Source organism: Microcebus murinus, chromosome 15 (assembly GCF_040939455.1).
Source record: "Microcebus murinus isolate Inina chromosome 15, M.murinus_Inina_mat1.0, whole genome shotgun sequence".
In the NCBI taxonomy this organism is placed as follows: domain Eukaryota; kingdom Metazoa; phylum Chordata; class Mammalia; order Primates; family Cheirogaleidae; genus Microcebus; species Microcebus murinus.
The window spans coordinates 39,157,738-39,181,491 of NC_134118.1; the positions used below are offsets into that span (position 1 = coordinate 39,157,738).

Genomic DNA, 23,754 nt, shown 5'->3' on the forward strand with positions numbered 1-23,754 from the left:
GTAATTCAGCTATTGGAAAACTTCTAAGCATGTTTGGAACAAGTTGGATATATGAATCTACTTTTTCAAGTGAACATTTTATGAAATTTAAATACAGATCAAGTATTTCAGATAAGATATTTAACATCTGAATTGAAGTATATGTAAGTGCAAAAACAAACATGCAGAATTTGAAGACAGAACAAAAAAAATATAGTAAATACCTCATTGATTTTTAATATTGATTAATGTTGAAGTAATAATATTTGGATATACTTTATTTAAATAAAATGTTCTACAACAATTATATATTAAAATTAATTTCATTTTCACATATTTTTAGTATGTTTACTAGAAAATCTTAAATTACATATAAATTATTATGTATTTCACAATATATTTCTTTTTCCCCAACTTTATTGTTTATATTTAAAGTATACAATGTATACGATGTTTTGATATACATACACAATGTGAAATTATACCCATTACCTCACATAGTTATCTTTTTCTTTTGATGTGTTGAGAATACTTAAGATCTACTCTTTAGCAAATTTCAAGTATACAATAATACAGTACATTATTATTAACTACACATTCTAATTCTTTTAGAGTTAATCTAGACTTGGCAACAATTTGAACAATCCTAAATTTAGGCTTAGGTCACATGATCAAGAAACATAGTACTGCACGTAGAGCTGTGGTTTATTACTGTTCCCTTTGGCTCTTGCGACCCCCAACAATATATGGTACAAGCCAGCTGGCATCTGCCCAGGGCTACCAATAGAGCTCGGTGGCAAATCACTTCAACTCTATTTGGATGACACAGTATATTTTTAAAGATGGAAAGGGCAGAAAGGGAGGAAGATCCAGTAAGTGGAGTAGGAATGTTCTCTAGTTTCATTTTGCCTTCAGGTCATATCCATAATTACTTAAATTATATTTGAAGTCTTGATGCTATAAGCTTGGAATTTCTCTACATCTCCTTAGCAACTTAACATCAGTCTGAGAAGTATTAACATAGAAGGATTTTGGAGGGGGGATACACTGTAACATCTCTCTGAAGTATGTAGGAAGCCAATTAATCATTTATTGTTGCAAAGAAGATAACATACATTGCTAAAAAGGACCAAGGAATTAAGAGAGAGGGGAAGTGAGGAAGTGTGTCAATAAGAGACAATTCAACAGAATGCCTTTAATTTGGAACTGAAGAGTTGGGTCTTTGTGCAGAATGTGTTCTGGGAAAAAATTGTTGAATGTATGTTTTAGGAGATAATAACCAGATGCCACTTGAAATTTGGGTTTTACTTGGTTCTTTAACTCCTTTTTTGAGAAGAAATTAGAAATAACTTATGTTTTCTTCCCTTAAATGTGATGGAATTGCATCAAATAAATTATTTTATATACAGTTTTTGTTCAAAGAGTTTCTGTTCACTTTCCAACTTCCACAACTCTTTACCCTAAAATTAATGACCTGAGTTCCACTTCCCCTCTCCATCTTCTCCCCACTTCATAGCACTCTAACCCTTTTAAACTCCAATTATTTAAAAGCAGGTTCTTTCCACAGATGCACTGATATTCAAACCCTTATTTGTTTTTTACTTGTTGGGTGTGTGTTTGTTATTTTTAGCAAAGAAATTATTTCCTGCAAGATAAAACTTAGGAAGAGCTCAGATATGTAAAATAGATAAGGTCTGAGCTGCTCTGATTGAAAGAAGGAAGCGCCCCCAAGGCATGTGTAATTAATGAAGCACACATTTAAAACCACTGCCTTAGCCTGGATTTGATTCACTGTGTTATGTCTCTTGGGATATTTCTGCTTTAAATCTTAGCTTGAATAATACAATGCAAAACTTTATCTCTTTAAAGGGAAATTCATACATTGGTGAGCTGGTGGTAAGGGGGTGTTAGTGGTTTATGCTGGCCTATATCACAGTGTGCACCTTACTGATTGTCATGGCATTTATTTATAATTTTTTTCTGGCACTGGACTCGTAAGCACCAGTAAGACAGGGACAGCTAGTGTCTTATTTATTTTAGCACATTGAGTACCAAAATAGCATCTAGCACTTAGTAGGTACTTAATGTGTGCTGAACTGGTGCCCATTGTGTGCCCATAGTGGGGCTTTTGTAACACCTGTCAGGTGTTCACTCTGATGATATTTGTAAGGAGGGCCTTTGCCATGTGGCCATACATCTTTGCACAGGAGAATCTTCTGAGTAAATTTTTGTGAAGCCTCTCTGAAAAATGTTGCCTTTTAATGGGAAGGATGGAAACCCTCTGAGTACAGCCACTTATTTTTGTTATAGTTATGAAAACACGTTTATAAGCCCCTGGGTCATTTTGGATACAGAAAAGACTTGCTCAATGATTATAATCAAGAGATGGCTCATTCCCTGTCATAGTTTCTGTAACTAGATTTTCTTTTTGTTTCTTCACTTCAGAGGATTACTGGAGAAACTATCCAAAACCTCTAAAGCAGTAAGAGAAATCTGGTTTTATGAACCATCATCAGTAGCATTAAACTGATAGTATAGGAAGAGTGAGGGCTTTTTAAAAAACAGATAAATGTAAGAAAATATTTTAGACCAGTGAAAACCTTTGGGATTAGAGGTACTCACATTTACTTTCCTCATGGAAATGTGGATATTTATACCCATATATTAGATAAATTTTATATGAACATTTCAGCCTTTTCATGAACTTTATTGTAAAAAATTTGTTACTGCTGCTCATAATGATTTACTATTGCTTCTTTTGGCTTTAGTAACTTGAAGAATCCCAAGTATGAAAATATTTTGTTATCTGTGAATATATTAATTAATTAATTTTGGATAAAAAGAATTATAATAAGACAATTCATTCAAACTAAATTAGAAAGTTGTTAATCTTTGTGCTGTTGAAGAAATGAGGATTGACTAATGAAATTAATGATATAAATACAGCTTATCCCAATGATAGTAATACAATAATGCCAACAATAATAATTGCTCACATTTATTGAAAGCTTATTGTGCCAGGAGCTTTGATAAGTGCTTTGTAACATTGTATAAGTTATTCCTCACAACAACTCTCTGTTACATGTATTATTGTTATACAAGTGAGTAAACAAAGGCTTAAGATTTGTGAACAAATCTGAATTCAAGCACAAAATGGTGTGACTCAGGAATGACAGCTCTTAAAAATCATTCTATATGCATGAATATGTATTTACAAATAAGAAAGACCTTAAATATAGGTTTCTTCATAAAGAAGGGGCAGACCCTGACAACTTTCTCTTAATAAGTTATGGTGTGCACTTGAATGTGTACAAGCTCCATGCTTATATTCATACCCTGTTATGAACAAAGACACAGAAGCCTCAAAGGATATTAGCTGGATACATCCTTAATATCAGAGTTGTTTAAGTTCTTGTAATTTTTAGACTCATTTGTTGAATAAATACATATTCTTGGAAATTATAAAAATAAACGACTCTAGATCCCCTTTTCTAAAGCATTGAGGTATGAGTTATTTTGTGCTACCTTGATAATTAAACTCTTTTGTTCAAAGGCTAATTTTTAGTTGTGGGAGAAAATCAGAATAGTTGCCTCAGCACCTTAAAGGACAATAATGGCTCAGAACTGCCAATTTAAAGTCAGTGTGTCCCCATGTCTTCGTTGGAGCCAATTTAGGATCTGTGTGAAATTGCTGCATTTTGGCCATGGCTGCCTTTATCTGCTCCTTTATGAACAACCCCAGGCCTTGTTCTGTTCAAGAATCTCATGGTCTGACTGTATGGGTGTGCCATGGCAGTACCTCTATGAGTCAGAATCTGCTTGCTGGCCCCAAGAAGGTCATTAGGGTTGACATAGTGCACATTAGCTTCTCCACTGTTCACAGGTGACAGGTGGCATTTGTGGGCAGGGGAAATCAGGCATGCTGATCAACAAAAAGCCCAGCTAGGAAGAAAATGCCACCTTGGGAATTTAACTTCTTTGTCAAAGGCTAATTTTTAGTTACAAAGGGAAAGATGAGAACAGCTGCATCAGCACATTAAATGAAAACAAGGGTGCAAAAGTGCTGGCTCAAAATGCAAGTGTCAGTAAAATGTGAGTATTTCACCAGGGTCACCAGCCAAATCTCAGAGGAATCTTCAGTGCTCATAGGGAGTAGATGGCATGAGGAAAAGCAGCAGATGTGTAGAAAAAGCAGTAAGCAACTTAGGAGAGCAGTGGCTGTGTGTAGCCACAGCACAGCCGTGTAACTTCAGAAGGCACTCAGGCCCTCTGCGTCTCAGAGCTTTACCTGTAAATGAAGACTGGGTCATCTCTAAGGTTTTACCTGAAATGAAGATGTGATCGTTTTTACAAATCTACATTTTCAACAAAACCAGTGACTTAACCATATCATATTTTAATTATTATAATTTATTGCTTGTCATATGCATGACACACAACGATATTGTAATTATAAGTAATTGTAACTAAAGTAATTGCAAGGGAGATTTGACTAGTTAGAGTAAGGGAATTAAAGGAGAAAGAATTGTCATGAGAAGTGGAAAAAGAGGGCAAGTTGTGGAGAGTCACACCTGGGAAAAGCTGGCTGCCTTTCCTCCAGGAAGTAAACGCTCTAGCTAGAGGCTGCCTCAAAGCAGAATTAGATTATACTTGAAATTTGATGAAATAGACAGTTCTAATTTAGGAACTCTTGTCTCTCTCATGTGAGTATAGTGTCTCCTATGGCTTTGAATTGGGAAATTTATATGAATTGGCTTCCCCTATGAATTTACCTGGTGAAAAGCAAGGAGATATTTTGTGGAGGAATGAAGAGAGAGTTTTGCCCTCAATACTTTATTATGAAATTTTCAAACATAAAACAAACTTCAAAGAATTTAAAATCAACACATGTACACCCATCACCTAGTTCTTACCATTAATATTTTACTGTGCTTGATTTGTCACATATCCATCCTTCAACCAACATGCATATCATTAGTTAGAATTCAATATTTGTTTATAGTCTTTCTTTTTTGATGTAAAATACATATATAGTAAAATGTAGAAATCTTAGGTGCACATTCATTGAGTTATAATAATTACAAATGCCTGTGTAATCTAAATTCCTATCAAGATATGTAACATTACTATCACCCCAGAAATTTCTTTCATGTCTCATCTCAATCCATGATATCCCTGACAGAAGAATCACTATTCTGTTTGTTTTTTTCTACTATAGATTAGTAATGTTTGCTCTAGAACCCCATATATGTGAAACCACACAGTATGTGCTTTTTCGTATAAGGCTGCTTTAACTTGGCATAACGTTTTTGAGATTTATCCAAGGTATAGTACGTGTCAGTAGTTTGATTCTTTTTTCTTTTTTTGGTTACATTTTATATCTTTGCCTCTCCCTACCAAGGGTTAGAGGTATGCCCCTCCCCTCCACAATGCTCACCGCCGTTCCTCATGGTTCTTTTTTCTTGCTAAGTAGTATTTAATTGTATAAGGAGACCACAGTTTGTCCATTCCCTTGGTGACACATATCTGGGCTGTTTCCAATTTGGCACTATTATGAATAAAGCTACTATAAACATTATTGTACAAGTTTTTTATAAACATATGTTTTAATTCTCTCTGATAAATACCTAGGAATGGAATTGCTGGGTTGCAAAATAGGTATATATTTAATTTTATAAGAATTTTTCATTCTTCAAAACATCACGTGTACCCTATGAAAATACAACTATTATGTACTCATAATAATTACAAATAAAAATTTTTTAAAAATAAAAACATAGAAAAAAATAAATTGCCATACTTTTTACAAATTAATTATCTATCAGCAATACTTGAGCATTCCAGTAGCTCCATAGTCTCACCAACATTTGATATTATCAGTTTTTTTAATTTTAGCCATTATGGTGAGTGTGGTGGTATCTCATTGTTTTGATTTGCATGGAGTTTTTAATAGTTTAAAATTTGAGTGGGTGAAGAAAAGAGAGAGAAAGCCTTGATTCTAAGAGTACTAAAGGAGTTAGAGTTATAGAAACAGGGAACCCACCAGCTAGACTGAAACACTGATTTGAATATGTAATATATTTAAATTTTGCTGAGTCCAGGTTAAGAAGAGGAGGCCAAGAAACAGTTATGCACTAAGGATCAGCTAATAATAAAGGTAATATATAAGGAGGAAATCTTAGACAAGACTAAATGAGAATGGTGTAGTCTACATGATCTAGAATTCTATATATAGCCTTGGTTAAAAGAAATGAAAAAACTTAGAAAATTAGAAATGAGATAGAAGTTATCATTATAATGTTACCCATCAGTAGGTGTGTATATTTTTTATTTTAATGTTATTTCTATTTAGTAAATATATTGAAGCATTTTATTTTGCAGTTATAATTTTATCTACAAGTTGTAAATATTTTTGAAGAAATATACATCCTCATGCACTAGTCATAAAGTACAGACAGAAAATACAATTTTTAAAATAACTTTTGTGCCCCAAACATATTGTTGTGTCTTCTATATAATGACATTAAAAGAACTTTCAGAATTGAAGGATATTTCAATTTTGTGTATTTTCTTCGATTTCAGTGGACTTTAATAATTTAAAGTAACTTATTTTATTACTCAGACCATTACAAGCTGATTTTTCTTTTTAAAAAACAAATTATTATGTTAGGGGATTGCTCTGTTAACTTGTTTCTCATCCTCTTACAATGTCCACTTATGAAATTCACTTTTTATATGTTCTGCAAGATTTATAACTGCCCCCAAATTTACATTTCATAGTTCCACCATTTTGGTTGAGAAAGTACATTAACTACTTAAAAAAAATTAAAATGTTCTCTGTTTCTATTTTAGGTCCTACATTAGAGATCACCAAGCAAGATTTTTTTCAAGAAGCAAAAACTCTCATTGCACAACATTATGAGAAAACAAATGAGGTTAATACTTTGCATTTATCTAACATGTTTTTCAGATAAGTAATGACTATTTTTGTATACTATTATTGTTATTCCAAAGGATTTCATACCCTGGTATGGGATAGGTTCTGAACACAAGAGAAAATGAAATCCTCATTATGTTATAAAAATTGATTTCATGTGGCATTTAAAAATAAGATTTTTTCAGTTATGCATATTATCTATTTTTAATTTGTACATTTAATAGTACTTTTAATCTTTTATTTTGATTAATTATAATAAATATCCCTGTAAATACTATTTAGACAAAGCTAAACTAGAAAATAGACTGTGAGATGTGTCTCTTCTATGCCCTTAGCATGACACACTTACCTGTCTCTTCTTCCAGATCACTTTGCATTAGAACTGTTTGTTTGTTAGTCTGACAGCTCCTTGCGGGCAGAGACTTTTTTGGATGTTGCATCTCCAGCAACAAGAACCATGCCTGGCTCAATAAATATTTGCTGAATGGCATAGATTTTGGAGGTGAGAAGAAGAGGTGAAAGGGAAAGTGATGACACAGAGACAGAGGAGGGTCAGCACAGGGTGACCTTTTAGAGGAGAGCATGTCCAGGGGAGGAAGGACATTTAGGGAAGGGGCAACTATAGTGACAAATGGGCCTTTGGGAAGACAGATGAGAGGAGGGGACCTTAGGCTGGTTTACTGTGTGCCACATGATCCTATTCCCCTTTTGAATACTTAAAAAATGTTTCTACAAAATTTTAAATAAATATTTTAGGTAGTTTTCAGTGTTTCTTATATGAGGGAGATGAGGATTCTAATTTTACTTCTTTTTTTTTTTTGAATGGCTCTCTATGCCAAGACTGGCCATAGGTAGTTTTAATCTTATAATCGACATTGTTAACATTGTTTAATCTTTTTCTTTAACAAATTTAAAGTTATTTTCAATTATATTGATTTCACTATTAGACATATGGGAAGAAAGCTTAACAGTCTTCAGAGTTAGATAGATGCGCCTTAGAAACTTGACCTGTTTTTATAATTTTATCTTACAATAACAGCCATCTCAGGTTGCATGGGAAAACATAATACTAGCATACTAAAACCTCCTTATAGACCTCCTGAGTTGGCAACAGTTTGAATTGGCAACAACTTGAATTGTTCTAAACCTTTTTTGGTGGGGAGTAGAGGGGGGAGCTATAGTTGTATCTATCAGACAATTGTTTGAATAATTACTTGACAAAGACCTGGAGCTATATTATTTTTCTATTGTTCAAGATGGTCAAAATTAAGAATCAGTTATGTGATTGAAAGGATATAAAATATATATCCTATCATCAATATGTCTTTCTTGAGAGTCTACCTCCATGTATATTCATTTATTTCAATAAAGAAAGAGGTTTGGGGTTGTTAGCATTTATGGACTTTGGAAAGTTCTTCTAAATGGTTGAAAATAATTAAATTCTCTTGTGTCTATTTGAAAACTCATATTTTAAAATGGACTTTAAACTTGTATTTAAAAATATCACATTTGAGGAGAAAGTTACTATTTTAAAATTTACATTTTTTTGGAAGTAGAATATAATCGTCATGCTTGCGAAGAGGGCTTTTGGAAAACTACATAGAATAACACCTGATTTATATGACTACTATCATGTGCTTTAGAGTAAATGTATACAGTAAGGTACTTTGTAAAGTGTATTCAGTAGAGATATAATTCTATTAACTTATTAATAAAATTTATTATATAACTTAAATAATGAATGCTAAACTTAAATTTTCTTAAAATTTATTTTTGTTTTATTCATAGAATAAAATTCCAGGTCCTTCTATAAATGTTTTTAAAAATAAACACCAAAAACCAAAATTGGCCAAGTACATACCTTTGGGAATTAAAAAAAAGGAAACACTTGATGTGGTCCAAGAACATCGGGCAGCACTCAAAAGTATTTGTTTCCCCAAGGAGCTTTCTAAAGGTGGCCGTTTTGAGGAGCCCTCACGGCGAACTTGTTTCAAGGAGCCACCCCTTTTTAGTACAAAAGAAAAATATGAACCTGTAGAGCAAATTATAAAAGGTAAGTTTTGGGTGAAGAAATCCAGCAACCAACAGGCAAAACTGTTTGCTTCTTATATGCTTATAATGGAATTTTCTTGCTCTGACAATACTCTGAACTTTAAATTTCATTTTACAATGAAAGGTAAGGAAGCACGATTAATAGAGTCACTAATTCTGGGGCCCAGTAGGAACTGAGAAGAGAACATTCTAATGGGAAAGAGAAATTTAGAGGAATAAAACTGATTAGTTATGTCTTCCAGCAGTGATATTCTTTGGAGTACAAATCCTCAGAGACTGTTTATTTCATAGTTACTAAAGGAGTGATGGGTTTATTCTGTTGTTTATCAGGGTAGGTAGGGTAGGTAACCTATTTGTGAATGTGTTTCCCTAAAACTCTAAAAAGATTTTTGGCAGCTATAGAATTTCCCCTGCAAACAAATTATAGTCAAGGTTTATTCTCTATCAGAAACTTGGTAAGGTGGAAACTAGAGGTCTATTTAAGCAAAGAGATATTTTTTTCTTGAGACTAATGGATTGAATAAATGACTTCTTAAAACACATTTCTAGTATAGCTTTCATGGATTCATCTTAATTTTTGCCTCTTGTTATTTCTAAAGATGTTTATTTGTTTATTCACTCATTGGTATTGTTTCAATTCAACGAGGAGCACCTGCTTTGTGCCAGACACTATATTAAGAGATGGAGAAAAATAATTTAAAAGACTCAGAGAGTAATGGTAGGGATAAACGCAGGGTAATTTCTTATCATACAATGTGACAATTGCTATAACAGAGGTAAGTGCAAAGCATTATGGAAACATGGGGGAGTGACCAACCAAAGTGTCAGAATGAAAATATTTCAGAAGAGATGGCGTTAGAAATGGGTGTTAAGGAGAAGTTTGTTTAGATGTAGGGTAGAAACAGGAGAGGCCATTTTGAGCAGTGGGAGAAAAATGTATTAAAGCTCTGAAGAATGAAAGAGCATGATATGGAAAGGAGAGATGTGGTAGGAAATGAAGTTGGGAAGATGGATGGGGCTAGATTTTGAAGAGAATGTAATCATAGGTCTAGGCTTTGAACATATGTATAATGAAAAGCCAGTGGTGATTTTAAAGCTGTTGATAGGGAAGAGGTAAGGTATGACCAGATCATTCTGTCAAGAAAATAAAACTGTCAGGAGAGACTGCAGAGATAATTCTGTTGGAGAGATAAGTGAGGAGGCTTTCCGGGGAAGTGATGGAAGGTCCCAAACTAGGGGAACAGGGAAGCATGAAGTGTGGAGGAGGGTGTTACATCAGCATTTCTTAAAGTGTGCTCTTCAGAACACTAGCCCTGAGTGATTCAGTCACCTTGACTAATGAAGGGTGCTTTGATCTGAAAAGTTTGAAAAAAATTTATATTTCTTTCTTGGAGATTACATATTGGTGTGGGGTATGAGAAAAAGAGAATCAAAGATGACTCTTAAGCTTTAGTCCTGATGAACTGGAAAATGATAATTGCTACCTTCTGAGATGGGGGAAAGGGAGAGATGCAGTTTCGAATGGGCAGAAGCCAAGAGTTGGGATTTGGACACAATAAGTTTGAGGAGACTGTTAGACATCCAAATTGAAATGTCAAATAGGTAGTTATGTAAGTGTGGACTCATGGGAAAGGTTGGAGCTATTAATGTATAGCTAGGTCAGTATTGTCCAATCGAAACACAGTATGAGCCACAAATGTCATAATTGAAAATTTTTCAGTAGCCACTTTTAAAAAGTATAAAGAAACAGGTAAATTAATTTCAATAATACATTTATTTGACCTAATATATCCAAAATGTTATTTCAATAGTCAATATAAAAATTATTGAGATATTTTACATTTTTTATAGTAAGTCTTTAAAATCTGGCATTTATTTTACTTACAACACCCCTCAAATTGAACTAGCCACATTTCAAATGCTCAATGGCTATTAATACATTAGGTGAGTGGCCACCATATTGGACAGCACAGGTATAGGTTTTATTTATAGTCAGAGACTTAGATATGGTTATCTAGGGAGTGAATATAATATTGGAGAAAAAATACCCAAGAACTGAGCCCTGGGGATTTCCAACATTTGTAGGGCAAGATGAGGAGTATCTAGCAAAGGAAATAAAAATGAACAGCTAGGATGGAAATCAGAGGAGTGCGGAATATGTTACTCATATTTTAATCAAGAAAGAGCAATGCCTTAGATAGGAGCAAGGACAGCTCCTCTGTTGTCCCAGGAAGAAGGCAGAGGCATGGGATCAGATGCAGGTGGATCGGTAGAGTAGGTGATGGGATTTTTTTCATTTTTTTCAACGAAGTTAGATGTGAGGTCTTCACTTGAGGATGAATTGGAACTGGAAGTATTGGAGTTTTGAGGAGCAAAGAGAAGAGAAAATTAATCATTATCTGGGAGAATGTGAAAATGAAAAGATTATTTGCTGTGAAAAAAATAAAAGACCATTTTCTTTTTTCAGCTAGATGAGAAATGGTTGGGAAGTGTAATGAGGATCAGGAAAGAAATTGACTTTACCTAAAGTCCTAAAGTATGTGAAGGGTGGAAGAAAAGAATAGCTAAACCTTTGAGACAGTTGCTGAAACAGCTATTTCCTTAGGAAAAGAGGATGCTAGAACAAGAAGATTGGAGGACCATGTACAGAACAGAGTGAGAATATCAATTTAGTAGAGGGAAGGTATTTGGTTTCTTAGGGCACAGTGAAGAGTTTGAGAGGTGGTTCAAAGAAGGATGAACAATTATGGGTGTTTGGAGTTTGAGGTAAGCAGTAAGGGAGACTGAGAATGGTTCTGAAGGTCGCTTGGAGAATACAGGCAATCTTTTCTAATGATAGGTTCATCGAGGGTACTGCTTCAGCAGTTTATAATCATGAGGCTGAGGATGTTGGGATTTGGGGATGTGAGAGGGGAGTGAAGGTTTTATCAAGTGCATAAGGAGGACACTTGTCCTCCTGAAAATCCCATTATAGGCTCTGTTGAGGTCAGAGCCATTTTACTAGGCAGCTTTGCATGTGCCTCACCAGATAGCTGTGAAATGCTGATCTTAGAGTTTATATTTGAATTAAAATTGCAATTCATTTCTCAAAGTTCTTATCTCAAAAAGCGTATATTAAGTCTGTACCTTGGATCTATTTTTTAAACATATTCCCAATATTCGCTTCAGGGTGAATGGAAGCATGATCTAAGATATCAGTGGCATTAATTCCAGAACTTGATTAAAGTTTGTGAGATTAGAAAGAAAAGTATATCCTATGTGTGTAGTGTATGTAGTCTCTGATCAGACAGCCCTGACAAATTCAGTTGCATTATCTTCCATAAACTGAATATCTTATGTGAGAACAGACCAAACATTCCTTGATTTTGATCCAAGGATATCAACTTTAAAAATACACTGTAGCAATTATAGTATCAAGTATCTTTAGTAAATATTTTTCTTGTACTTGCCTATAATACCTGCCCATATTATTTTTGATAGAGCAAAATCAGGAAAAATATAAAATGATTTTCTCTTTGAGTATATAGATATTCTACAATACTGCTTAACCAGTTTTTATTGTCATTCTGCCAACAATGTACAAATCTTGATTGTTAGATGTATTAAAATTTAAATTACTAGATTATTAAAATTATTAAATATCAGAAATTAGAAGTCTCATGTAAAATCAATTTTTATAACATATATTACATCTTTATAGTTATAATATATAATATTCCTAAAATATATAGTATTATTTACATAGTACCATATAATATATAGTATGTATGTATTCTCTTAGGAATATAAATATTAAGGTCTAATTTTGAATTATTTAAATTTGAAAATAGGTTTTAATTAAACTCAACTAGATTTTATGATATTCATATCAAGCACATATGTTTATGGTTCAGTGGATTGTCCCTTCACCAGTCTGGAAAGAGTTAGAAATGTGTATGTGTGTGTTTTTGTTTGACATGGTTGTGTGTCTTTGTGACGGATGTGTGTGTGTGTATGGCTGTCTGAAAGTATGTGTATGAGTGTATGGGGTGTGTGCATGTGTGTGTGAGTCTATGTGTTCTTTGGTCTCCCAATCACAAATCTTTTCCTTTATTTATAAAATGAAGGACGGAATGAATTATAATAATGCTTTAAAATGACTATGTAGCTGAAAGCCCTGGAGAAACCTATGAGGAAAAATGACTTTGTGCTATGCTTATTCCTTTGCCTACAGTGGTGACAATTTACCAAATGGTTTTTGATCCACAATGTTTATAAAACCTTCTATTTTATATTTTAATGATTTTAAGTATATGGTCACTCCTAGGTATCTTCAGGGTTTTGGTTCCAGGATCCCCACAGATACCCAAATCTGCAGATGCTCCAAGTCCCTTATATAATATGATGCAGTATTTGCATATAACTTATACACATCCTTACATATACTTTAAATCACCTCTAGATTATTTATAATACCTAATGCAGTTTAAATGATGTATAAATAGTTGTTATGCTGTATTTTAAATTTTTTTGTTGTATTGCTATTTTTTTATTATTTTTTAAAATATTTTCAATCCACAGTTAGTTAAATCTGTGGATGTGGAACCTGCAGATACAGAGGACCAACTGTACATATGATAGTAACAAACATTTTACTACTTTTTTACTAATGCCCACACAATTACTGGGAAGAATTTAAGACTGGTATCCATAACAATTTATAAGAAAAGTGGAAATAAGATTTTTTTCAGTGAGGTGGGAAATTATATTGATTTTGGTATCACAAAATAATTTGATTTTTGAAGCTTTGGAACTTGAAACATACTATTCTTTATGCATAAAAACAGACTTATTTTGGAATTTCTAAATGAGGGAATAAATTTGGAATAATCTCTTGAGAGACCATCACACAGAGAATTTTGCAACTACTTCTGCTTTTCTTAGTTTCTTCCTGATTTAGATTGCTATATTTTTTTGTCATTTCTTGTCAAGAATTTTCTTTTGCTTGCCCACATTCTTTCAGAAAGAACCTAAACAGAATTACTAAAATTAGCAAATGAATAGAATTATGTATCTGAATGACAAATGTCTTGGACATGGTCTTTTCTTCTTTATGCTTTTCTGTTTCTCCACTGACCCAATAAGCTCTGAAACAGAAAGGTGCAGGATGGGGACTCAGAGTTATACAGGAGACTTATTGCTTCTAATTTCCTAACTTTTAGGATATTAATAATATCTTAAATATGCACAATATTAAAACATTAAAAGTATTAAGAGACAATTGAAAGGCATTCTTTTTGCCATCTACCTTCTACTAACTCTTGATATTATTGGCCTGGGGGCAACTTAGGGGATAACAGAAATCTTAGGATAGTGTGGTGACTTGCAGAGGTTTTCTAAGTACATATGTTCTGTGTTTTGTGCTTGACAAGAACATAGGCAGAGAATAGTGAAGGGGTTAGTCAAATGTATTATAGTAGGCCAGGCTCATTTTATGAGCTTTATGTAGGAGCAAATAGTACCAACTCTTCTGAAGAAGTAGCTTTCTAGAAATCATTTCCTATTTGTAGTGAAAACCTTCCTCAGTGAATATTTGTTGTTCTTGACTTCTCATTATTCTTTAAACTCAGCTCCGGTAACAACATTACAATTTTATTTGGAGAAACACTCTTCCACTTTTGAGTTTTGAGTCTGTGCAGTTCGTGTAGGACTGTTAACTCAGCCCTTAGCTTCAAGCAGGTGGTCAGGCAAAGTCAATGAGATTAGCTTATTCTCTGGGCCACAATGATGGGTTGAGTGGGCTCAAATCAGCAAGGATGATAAGAAGTTGGAGTTCACCAGAAGACACAGGGTAAAATTCTGGTATAAAGTCAACATGGAAGAAAGAGCTGAATAATGGAGAGAAATCAAATCCTGATGACATTGTTAAATCTCTCTATCAAGTATTGCTAAAGATAAACTTTAGTTAAACTTTCCGCTTTATGTGAATCAGTGAATTCCCCCTTTGAGAAGGGAGTACAATTTCGTGATTCAGAACATGGAAGTTTAACTAGGTTCAAATCCCAGCTTTTTCATTTGCTAGCTTCTTCTGTTTGCTTGAGCTAATTTGGCTTTCTGGTGGTTGTCACTGGAGGTCTGATGGAAACACCTTTCTTTCATTCAATCATTCTAGGAAAAAATTCACTTAAGTTGTATGTAGTAGACCAAATAATAGCCACCCAAAGATATCAAATTATAATTCATAGAACCTGTAAATGTTTCTTGGAAAAAAGGGTCTTTGTAGATATGATTAAGTTAAGGATCTTGGGGTGGGAAGATTATTCTGGATTATCCAGGTGGTCTCTAAATACCACCACAAGTATCCTTATAAAAGAGAGAGAGGGAGATTACAGAAATGTATAAGAAAAGAACACAAACTCACCATGGAGGCAGGATTGATGTGACATAACCATAAACTAAGGATTGCTGGCAGCCACCAGGCCTGGAAGAGGCAAGAAATGGATTTTCCTTTTAGAGCCACTGAAGGAGAACAGCCCTTCCAGCATCTTGATTTTGGCTACTGGACTCCAGAACTGTAAGAAAAGTTTTTGTTGTTTTAAGTTACCAAGTTTCTGATAATTTCTTATAATGGACATAGAAAACTAGGTTTCAATTCTAGATCATTTTCCTAAAATATTTTTCCTGGTCAGAAGAAGTACAAAAGTGTGATCAAATATACTAATTGTTTCAAGTTTCATTTCTTCATTTATATATTTATTAAGCATCTATATTATACTCCTACTTCAACTAGATATTGTGTACCATGGTCCTTGTACTCATAGAACTTTCAGTTTGGCAGAAATTACTTTTCTTCTCTCTAACTTAAAGAATATAGATATTGCAAGGGTTTCGGGAGGGGCTAAGAATAGGGGTTATAATAAATAATACCACTTCTTCCCTTCTGAGTTTGTAGCCAATTGAATTGAGAAGAAAGACACAAGAACTGAGCAAATAGAGATGAAAATATTCATTTTATTACAGAGAAAGCTGATGAGAGAGTATGACTCTATGACTAAGTAGTTCCATGGCTTGTCAATCCTCTTCCAGAATTAAACTCACCCTTCTAGTTGCAGGAAGGAAAGTCTCTTACTCTCACTAACCAAAGCCATGAACCTCTCTCCCTCTCTGTCTAGCCATACCCTCTTCTCTCCTGTATCTGTGAACGAAGGGAAAGTGTATAAATAAATAAACGTGTTCCCCAGTGATATAAATTTTTATTGTTAGAGGCCACTATGTTATTAACTATTTGCAGGCACTGGGGATTTGCCTAAATCTGAGGTTTACATACCTTTTGGAAGGTTTGGGAAAGGAACAGTCATAAGCTGATTATTAAGGTAATCAGATTTTTTACTGAATGGCACATAAATTTCCTCCTGGCAATGTTAGGCACTTTGAGACATTAAAAAAAGTCTACACCACAGAACACTTCCCTTCTCTCAGTGATTTAAACATAGCCAAGGGATGTATAATTATTTTTGCCCTACTGTGTTGAAGTTGGTCAACCCCAGTCATTAACATTTGTATTACTTTAACCTTTTCCAGTCACAAATCTAGTTAAATGCTAATTAGTAAATTAAGCAAAGTTAACTTTAAATATTTGAAGCTGAAATTCTTATTAAGATCTTAGTTGTCTTTCTGGGATAATACTGTGCTGAGATTGATACATGTTTATAAAAAAGAAATAAGCAGAGGCTAAATTAATAGATTTATCTTTTTACTAATTTTGAAATGGGGCTCTGAGATATAAAGGAAAAAACAAAATGTGTTTCTTTTGTTCTCTATTGACCACAGAATACTTCTGTGATTTCTGGTCACCAAAATGTGTGGGGATTTCTCCCCACTAAGCAAGCTGGTCTCCTCTCCAGCAGGCACCAGCTGGGTGTCCTCTAATGCAATTCAGTTTTTACACTCTCTACCTGGAGGTAGCATCAGATTCCACAAATTGAGGGGTTAGTTCTCAAGACTGCTCCCTACTTCATATGCTAGTCCCAAGAGTGAGCCTCCAGAATTTCTGACTGAACAGCTATAAATTGGAGTTCCCACTGCCTGCAACTCACTGTGATTAATTTGCTAGGACACCTCATAGCCCACTCAGAGAAATGCTTTATTTATGTTTACTGGTTAATTAAGGATACAGATGAACAGCCAGCTGAAGAGATAGATAGAGTGAGGTCTGGAAGGGTCCTGAGTACAGGAGCTGCTGTCTCTCTGAAGTTGAAGTGCCTCCTCCTCCTGGTCTGTGATGTGTTTGCCAACTGAGAAACTCTCCAGACCACATAGTTCAGGAATTTTTATGGATGCTTCATCATATAGGCATGATCAATTATTAACTCCATTTCTAGCCCTTCTCCCCTTCAGGAATAACTCACAGGATTTGCTGATCAATTGGTTACTGGATGTGAGAGGAAGATGAATTTAAGCTTTTTTCGTGAGCTACTGTGGATGGAGTTGCCATTTACCAAGATGGGGAAATCTATGGGAAGAAAAGATTTTATGACTATGATCAGTAGTTCAGCTTTAGACATACAATAGTCCCCCCTTACCTGTGGTTTTGCCTTCCGAGGTCAACTGTGGTCCAAAAAATACTAAATAGAAAATTCCAGAAATAAACAATATATCGGGTTTAAATTGCTTGCCTTTCTGAATAGTGTGATGACACCTTGCCCCATCCTGCTTTGTCCCACCAGGATGTGAATCATCCCTTTGTTCCCGTGTAGCTGTGCTCTAGATGCTCCCCACCCATTTAATTACTCAATAGCTGTCTAATTATCTGATTCTTGCAGTATTGCTATGCTTGTGTTAAAGTAACCCTTATTTTACTTAATAATGGCCCCAAAGTACAAGAGTAGTGATGTTGGCATATTGTTATAATTGTTCTATTTTATTATTGTTGTTAATTTCTTATTGTGCTTAATTTATAAATTAAACTTTATCATGGGTATGTATATGCAGGAAAAAACATAGTACATATAGGGTTAGGTACTATCAGGCATCCGCTAGGGGTCCTGGAAAGCACCCTCCTCAGATAAAGGGGCACTACTATATAAAATATGACATGTTTGTTAGACATCTAGGTAGAGATATTGAATAGAAATTTGGATATCTGGGTTTGAAGTTCATGGGAGAGGACCAGGCTCAGATATAACTCTGGGATACCTCAGTTTAAACATGATATTAAATGCCATGAGGCTGTATGATATAGTCATAGGAGTGAGCTAGAGAAATTCAAGAAAGAAGACTTAGAGTATTCAAATATTAGGGAAAGGAGGAGAAACTAGCATAGAGCTTGAGAAGGAGCAGCAAGCTAGAAAGAAAAAAAAAAGTCAGGAGACTGAGATGTGTTGGTAACTGAGTGAAGAGAGTATTTCAAGGAACAGAGAGTAGTCATCTCCTGTGCCAAATTCTGCTTGTTAATCAAGTAAGATGAGGTCTTAAAATTGATACTGAACTTAGCAACGTGAAGGTCAGTAGTGACCTCAACACTTGCTAATTTAGAGTGGTCAGCTGAAAAGAGAATGGGGGAGAGAAGTTAGACAAATACAGAAAACTATTTTAAGGAGTTATAAAGGGGGAACACAGAAATTGGGGGAGGTGAGATCAAGAGAGAGCATTTTTTTTCTTATTTAAGATATGAGAAATGATAGCATATTTTTATACTCATAGAAACAAGAGAGAGAAAAAAATTCACTAGGAAGGAAGAAAAGGGGAGAATTGTTGGAGCAATATCTATAAGAAGGTGAGATTGGATGAGAACTTTTGTAGTAGTAAAGGGGTGGCCTTAGATAGGAATGTAGATTATTTTCATCTGTAGTAATGAGAGGGCACACAGTGTGTATGGGGACAGATGCTGTCAGGTGAGGAGCTTTGGAAGGTCTCTTGTGATTGCTTCTGGTTTCTCAGTGAAAGAGGAAACAAAGATATCAGTGGAAAGTGAGGACAAGGGGAAGTCTTAGGTTTGAAGAGAGAAAATATGAAATAGAGAGGGGAGAGTGAATGGACTGAGGAATGGAGTATGATTAACGTCCACTTGAGTTAGTGTTAATGAATGTTAGATGATACCAATCATGTTGTTTTCTCCCATCACACCAATCATGCAGGGTATAAAACCCACAAGGTAAGCAGAGAGACTTAGATTCAACTAGGGTTTTGTGTTTTCTCAAATGAAGATGACAAAATGAGAGGAGGGCAATGGAGTTAGCAGTCTATAAGAGTAAGTGATCATAGGGATTGACTTTGGAATTTAAGCTGGCTAAGGTGTGAAGGTGGCAAGAAAGAGTAAACGTGTGATAGAATTAAGGAATTTCAAGTCCTGGTCGGGGTAAAAAAGTGCTGATGATGGAGAATAACCTAAAAATGGGGAGGTGGTGATTAGAGAATATGATGTTTCAAATTGAGCTCATCAAGTAGCAGGGTTGGTAGTGAAGGAGGCTAAGCTACAAACATGGATGTGAATTGTTCCTTGAGCTTTTTATAACCTGTACTTCAGTCTGAAAGAGATTCAATAAATGTTTCTAAGTGAATACAGGAAAAAACTTTGCTGCCAGTATGGAGGGAAGGTGATGAGGGTAGATCATCCTGAGTAAATTTTGGAATTAGCAACTGCATTTGTCCTTATATGTTTGTGGGATGCATAGGACAGAGACTCATTCAGACCAGCTCAAGTAAAGGGAACTTATTTTAAGTTGCAGTCATGCTAAATATAAAGAATGGGAACATATTAATAAAATACAACTGAGTTTCATAATATCTGAACATCTACCAGGAACTGAGGCGCCCTCTCAGTCTTTTGAGGACTGCGTGGTCTCTCATCTCATCTTCTCTTGGTGTGACTGCTTTCCTCTACTTTTTTCAGTCTCTTCTTCTCATTTTACATACAAACCAGCATAGTCACCTTGAGTCTTAAAGTCAACATGATCTTTAAGCTTCATTCCACACATCTAACTGCCTCATTTTCTTTGTGTTTATCTTACTCCATTCAATCTGCTATAGCAAAATACTATAGACTGAGTAATTTATAAATAACAGAAATTTATTTCTCACAGTTCCTGAGGGCTGGAAAGTCCAAGATCAGGACACCAGCAGGTTCAATATCTGGTGAGGGCCAGTTCCTCACAGATGATGTCTTTTCTGTGTTCTCACATGGCAGAAGGGGTGAACAAACTCTGTTAGGCCTCTTTTATAAGGGCACTAATACCTTTCATGAGGGCAGAGTCCTTATGTGCTAATCACCCTCCAAAAGCCCCACCTCTTAATGATGTCACCTTAGAGGTTATATTTTTGGGGAGGCACAAACATAAATTTTGGGGGAGGCACAAACATTCAAACAGAGAAGTGCTTCTATTTCTTAGAGAGGGAAATGATAGGCCTAGGTTGGGCCAGTGATCCCAAAGTCACAGTCAGGACAGGAGTGGTAGTGATAAGGTACCAATATAGCCATTCAGGCACAAACTTTCAGCAGAGTTTATAGGCAAGAGTGGTTTTGGAGGAGATGGTGATGTGTGACAGACAACCCCAAACAAGTCTTCCTTTTGTGAGGAAGGGAATCTAATAGGAAAAAGCAGGATCTTGTATTGAGCAAAAATATTCTTGCATTTATACAGACACACCTTTTAACCTCTGTATTTTTATCTTTTGTTTTAGTAGTTCAGTAGAAGACAATCTTATCACCAACTAGTTAATATTGGTTATTTTGCTAGTTTCCATTACTATTGGCAAGCCTTGGTAGCAAGGATCTGTATAAACTTCTTACCCTTTCCTCCTGACAAGGCCACTTGTTTGTGTCTTGACCCAGGCAGTTAATTTGTACCAGAATATACCAGTGTAAGTTATTTTTCAGGCCAAATATTTGAAAAATAAAATAACCTTCATAGCATTCTACTCTAAGGGTAGAGTACTCTTGGGAATTAGCTTCATGAGACAACAACAATCTTCCAAAATGAGTGAGACCATGTTCTTTTTACCATTTTGGAGAGGTGTTAGGTACTTCTCATATTTGTAGATTCAAGAACACCTTCAGTCAAATTGGTTTGCCTGGGTACTAAGAAAGTTAACCTTTCAAGGGCAGGGACCTTATCTATGTTGTTTGTATTTGTATCCCCAGTGGCTAAATAACAGGGTGGGCTCATTGAGAACCTGAAAGATATTCTATAAATGCTCATTGAATAATGGAATGAAGGGAGTGTGAGTGTAAGTGTAAATTGCCAGCCAGGTTTAAGCAAGCAAGGTGGTTTTTCCAACTGATCAATATCCATGTATCATTGAGGGGATCCTTCTATTACAGGGTGTAATCCCTAAGTAACACCTTAAGAAGACTGTGTGTGTGTGTATATATGTGTGTGTGTATGTGTGTGTGGTTGTGGGTGTATAGTGAACATTGACAGTATGTTAGTTACTGAACAGAATAAAGAGATGGATCCTAATCACTGTCCGGTGTAAAACAGCTGTTGCCTGAGCTATTCAGTGCCCAAGGTAGTTATTCATTTCTCTGGCCTGCATGAATGCTTCCAAAATGATTCTATCACAGCATGTGTGTTCTGGCATTCCCTCTAAACACTGGGAAACCTGGAGCCAAGGATATATTAGTGCCTGAAGTGTGGAATGTGAGACATTGATCATCCCTTCTCTGAGCTGGCACTGCTCTGAAGCAGCCTGAGAACCAGGGGAACAAGCCCACTGCCAAATCCTTCTGGTTTTGATCCCATTGCACTTAATGAATCAAAACATTATTTTAGAGACACTTGATTTTTTTTTTTACTGTTCCAGAAGTCCAATGAATATCCTGACTATACTTAGTGAAGATGGATCAACAAAAGTATTTCATGTAGTCACTGTGGAGACATTCATGAAGATGTATAATGTGTTATCATTACATGTTTAATAGGTGCTAATAAGTACTTCTGATGTGATTGAGTTGATGCAGTTTCTACCAAAGTTCCTGGCTTCCAACTATATTCAACCATTAAGTGAGACCTTTAAGCAGCATTCAAAAATAGACTGAAATATCTGGCTATAGCTCTGTAAATAAATGATCCTTGCTTTTATATTTCTCCATGAAAGTTTGTAAATATATTGATATTTCTACAAACTGATTTTTGGTTTTAAAATCTAAAAATGCTGTGGCTCACGCCTGTAATCCTAGCACTCTGGGAGGCCAAGGCGGGCGAATTGCTCAAGGTCAGGAGTTCAAAACCAGCCTGAGCAAGAGCGAGACCCTGTCTCTACTATAAATAGAAAGAAATTAATTGGCCTACTAATATATATAGAAAAAATTAGCTGGGCATGGTGGCACATGCCTGTAGTCCCAGCTACTCAGGAGGCTGAGGCAGTAGGATTGCTTGAGCCCAGGAATTTGAGGTTGCTGTGAGCCAGGCTGACTCCATGGCACTCACTCTAGCCTGGGCAACAAAGTAAGACTCTGTCTCAAAAAAAAAAAACCAAAAACAAAAACTTAAAAATGCTTCCATTGATTTATTGATAGCCAATTAATAGAGAATAGGACAAAATAGCTAAAAAAATAATTAGCATATGTTGAGCATCTACTACTTATCAGGTACTATTATCCATATCTTGCAAGATATACATATTATTAGTTGTATTTTATGGATAAGAACTCAGGCTTGGAGACACATGTTCCCAAGATGTCACCAGTAGCAAATGTCAGAACCAGGATTTGAATCTAAATTCAGTCTGTCTAAATCTAAAGCTTGCACTCTTTCAACTCATGCAGTGTGATATATCCTCTTTCTTGATGGGATTAGGAAATGATACTTTGTCTTTTCCTAAAATATTGTATAACTTTGAGCAAGTTGCTTTTCTTCTAAGCATCTCAGTTTGCCTCATAAAACGCTAGCTGCTTTGGAAGGCTATTTTATTTTCATAAAGAACTATGAGCTTTCAGAAGAAAGATGGCATTTAAAGTGCCCAACATTATTCTTAAATAATAAATGAAAACTTCCCATCGTCGGTTATGTCCTATAGCAATTGAATGCTTTCCTGGTTCTTCCTAACATGTCCCCAAGTGGCAGTGTTGTTTGTAGAAGGTCCTCAAAAAGGTATCCTGTGGATGAAGACAAAGAATATCAGGGTGGTGATAGCTAGGTAATTCAGCACTGATTACTTGTACCGGTCAGTAGTGAAATAGTCTACTATGGCTGCCTCCACATTCTTGTCTGACTAAAGCCACAAAGACCAGCTGCATTTCAGAAACTGTACCAGAAAAATAAATGACATCTGAGGGCGATATTGTGCTACGGATTAGAGAGCTCAAGAAATCCCAGGAAACAAATACGTTTTTGCTAGTAAAACTAGAGAACTAGTGTTATACATATATTTTAAAGGTTAGAATATTAGCTTTGGGATGAGCTTTGACAATCACTTTGTTTTCTTTTTTATTGTAAAAATGGTAACTGTTTCTATATCTACCTGGAGAGTCCTTTCTAACCATACCACATTTATTAATGGGAGCACAGATGGTTTCCATGAATGAGAGAAGCAGCAAGAATAAAGGAATGGATTGACTGTTTCTGTAAAAAAGATGAGGGCATGATTACTTTGCTGGACCAAAAATGATGTATTGCCCAAAATGACTATAAAGGTTGTCTTGGTGTTCTTAAATAGTTTCTTATATAAAATTGTTCTGTGAGTAGTTAGAACTTAGGAAAGACATTATATGTTTAGAATTCTAGGACCTAATAGTAGGCCTTGGGTTTATACTGCCGAAGGCATTTCTTTACCAGGCTTTTAAGTGAAGCCTGATTTTAATTTTTACA

The 23,754-nt window shown here is 35.2% G+C and overlaps 1 protein-coding gene across 3 annotated transcripts in view; it reads left to right on the forward strand.

Moving 5' to 3' along the window:
- Window positions 1-23,754, forward strand: part of IQCM (IQ motif containing M) — a 363,621-nt gene that overhangs the window by 60,035 nt on the left and 279,832 nt on the right. For all 3 annotated transcript variants that reach the window (XM_076010594.1, XM_012783746.2, XM_076010595.1), the window contains 2 exons: window positions 6,832-6,914; window positions 8,705-8,969. In XM_076010594.1, coding sequence (XP_075866709.1) covers window positions 6,832-6,914; window positions 8,705-8,969 — 348 coding nt within the window. The remainder of the gene's footprint in view (window positions 1-6,831; window positions 6,915-8,704; window positions 8,970-23,754) is intronic.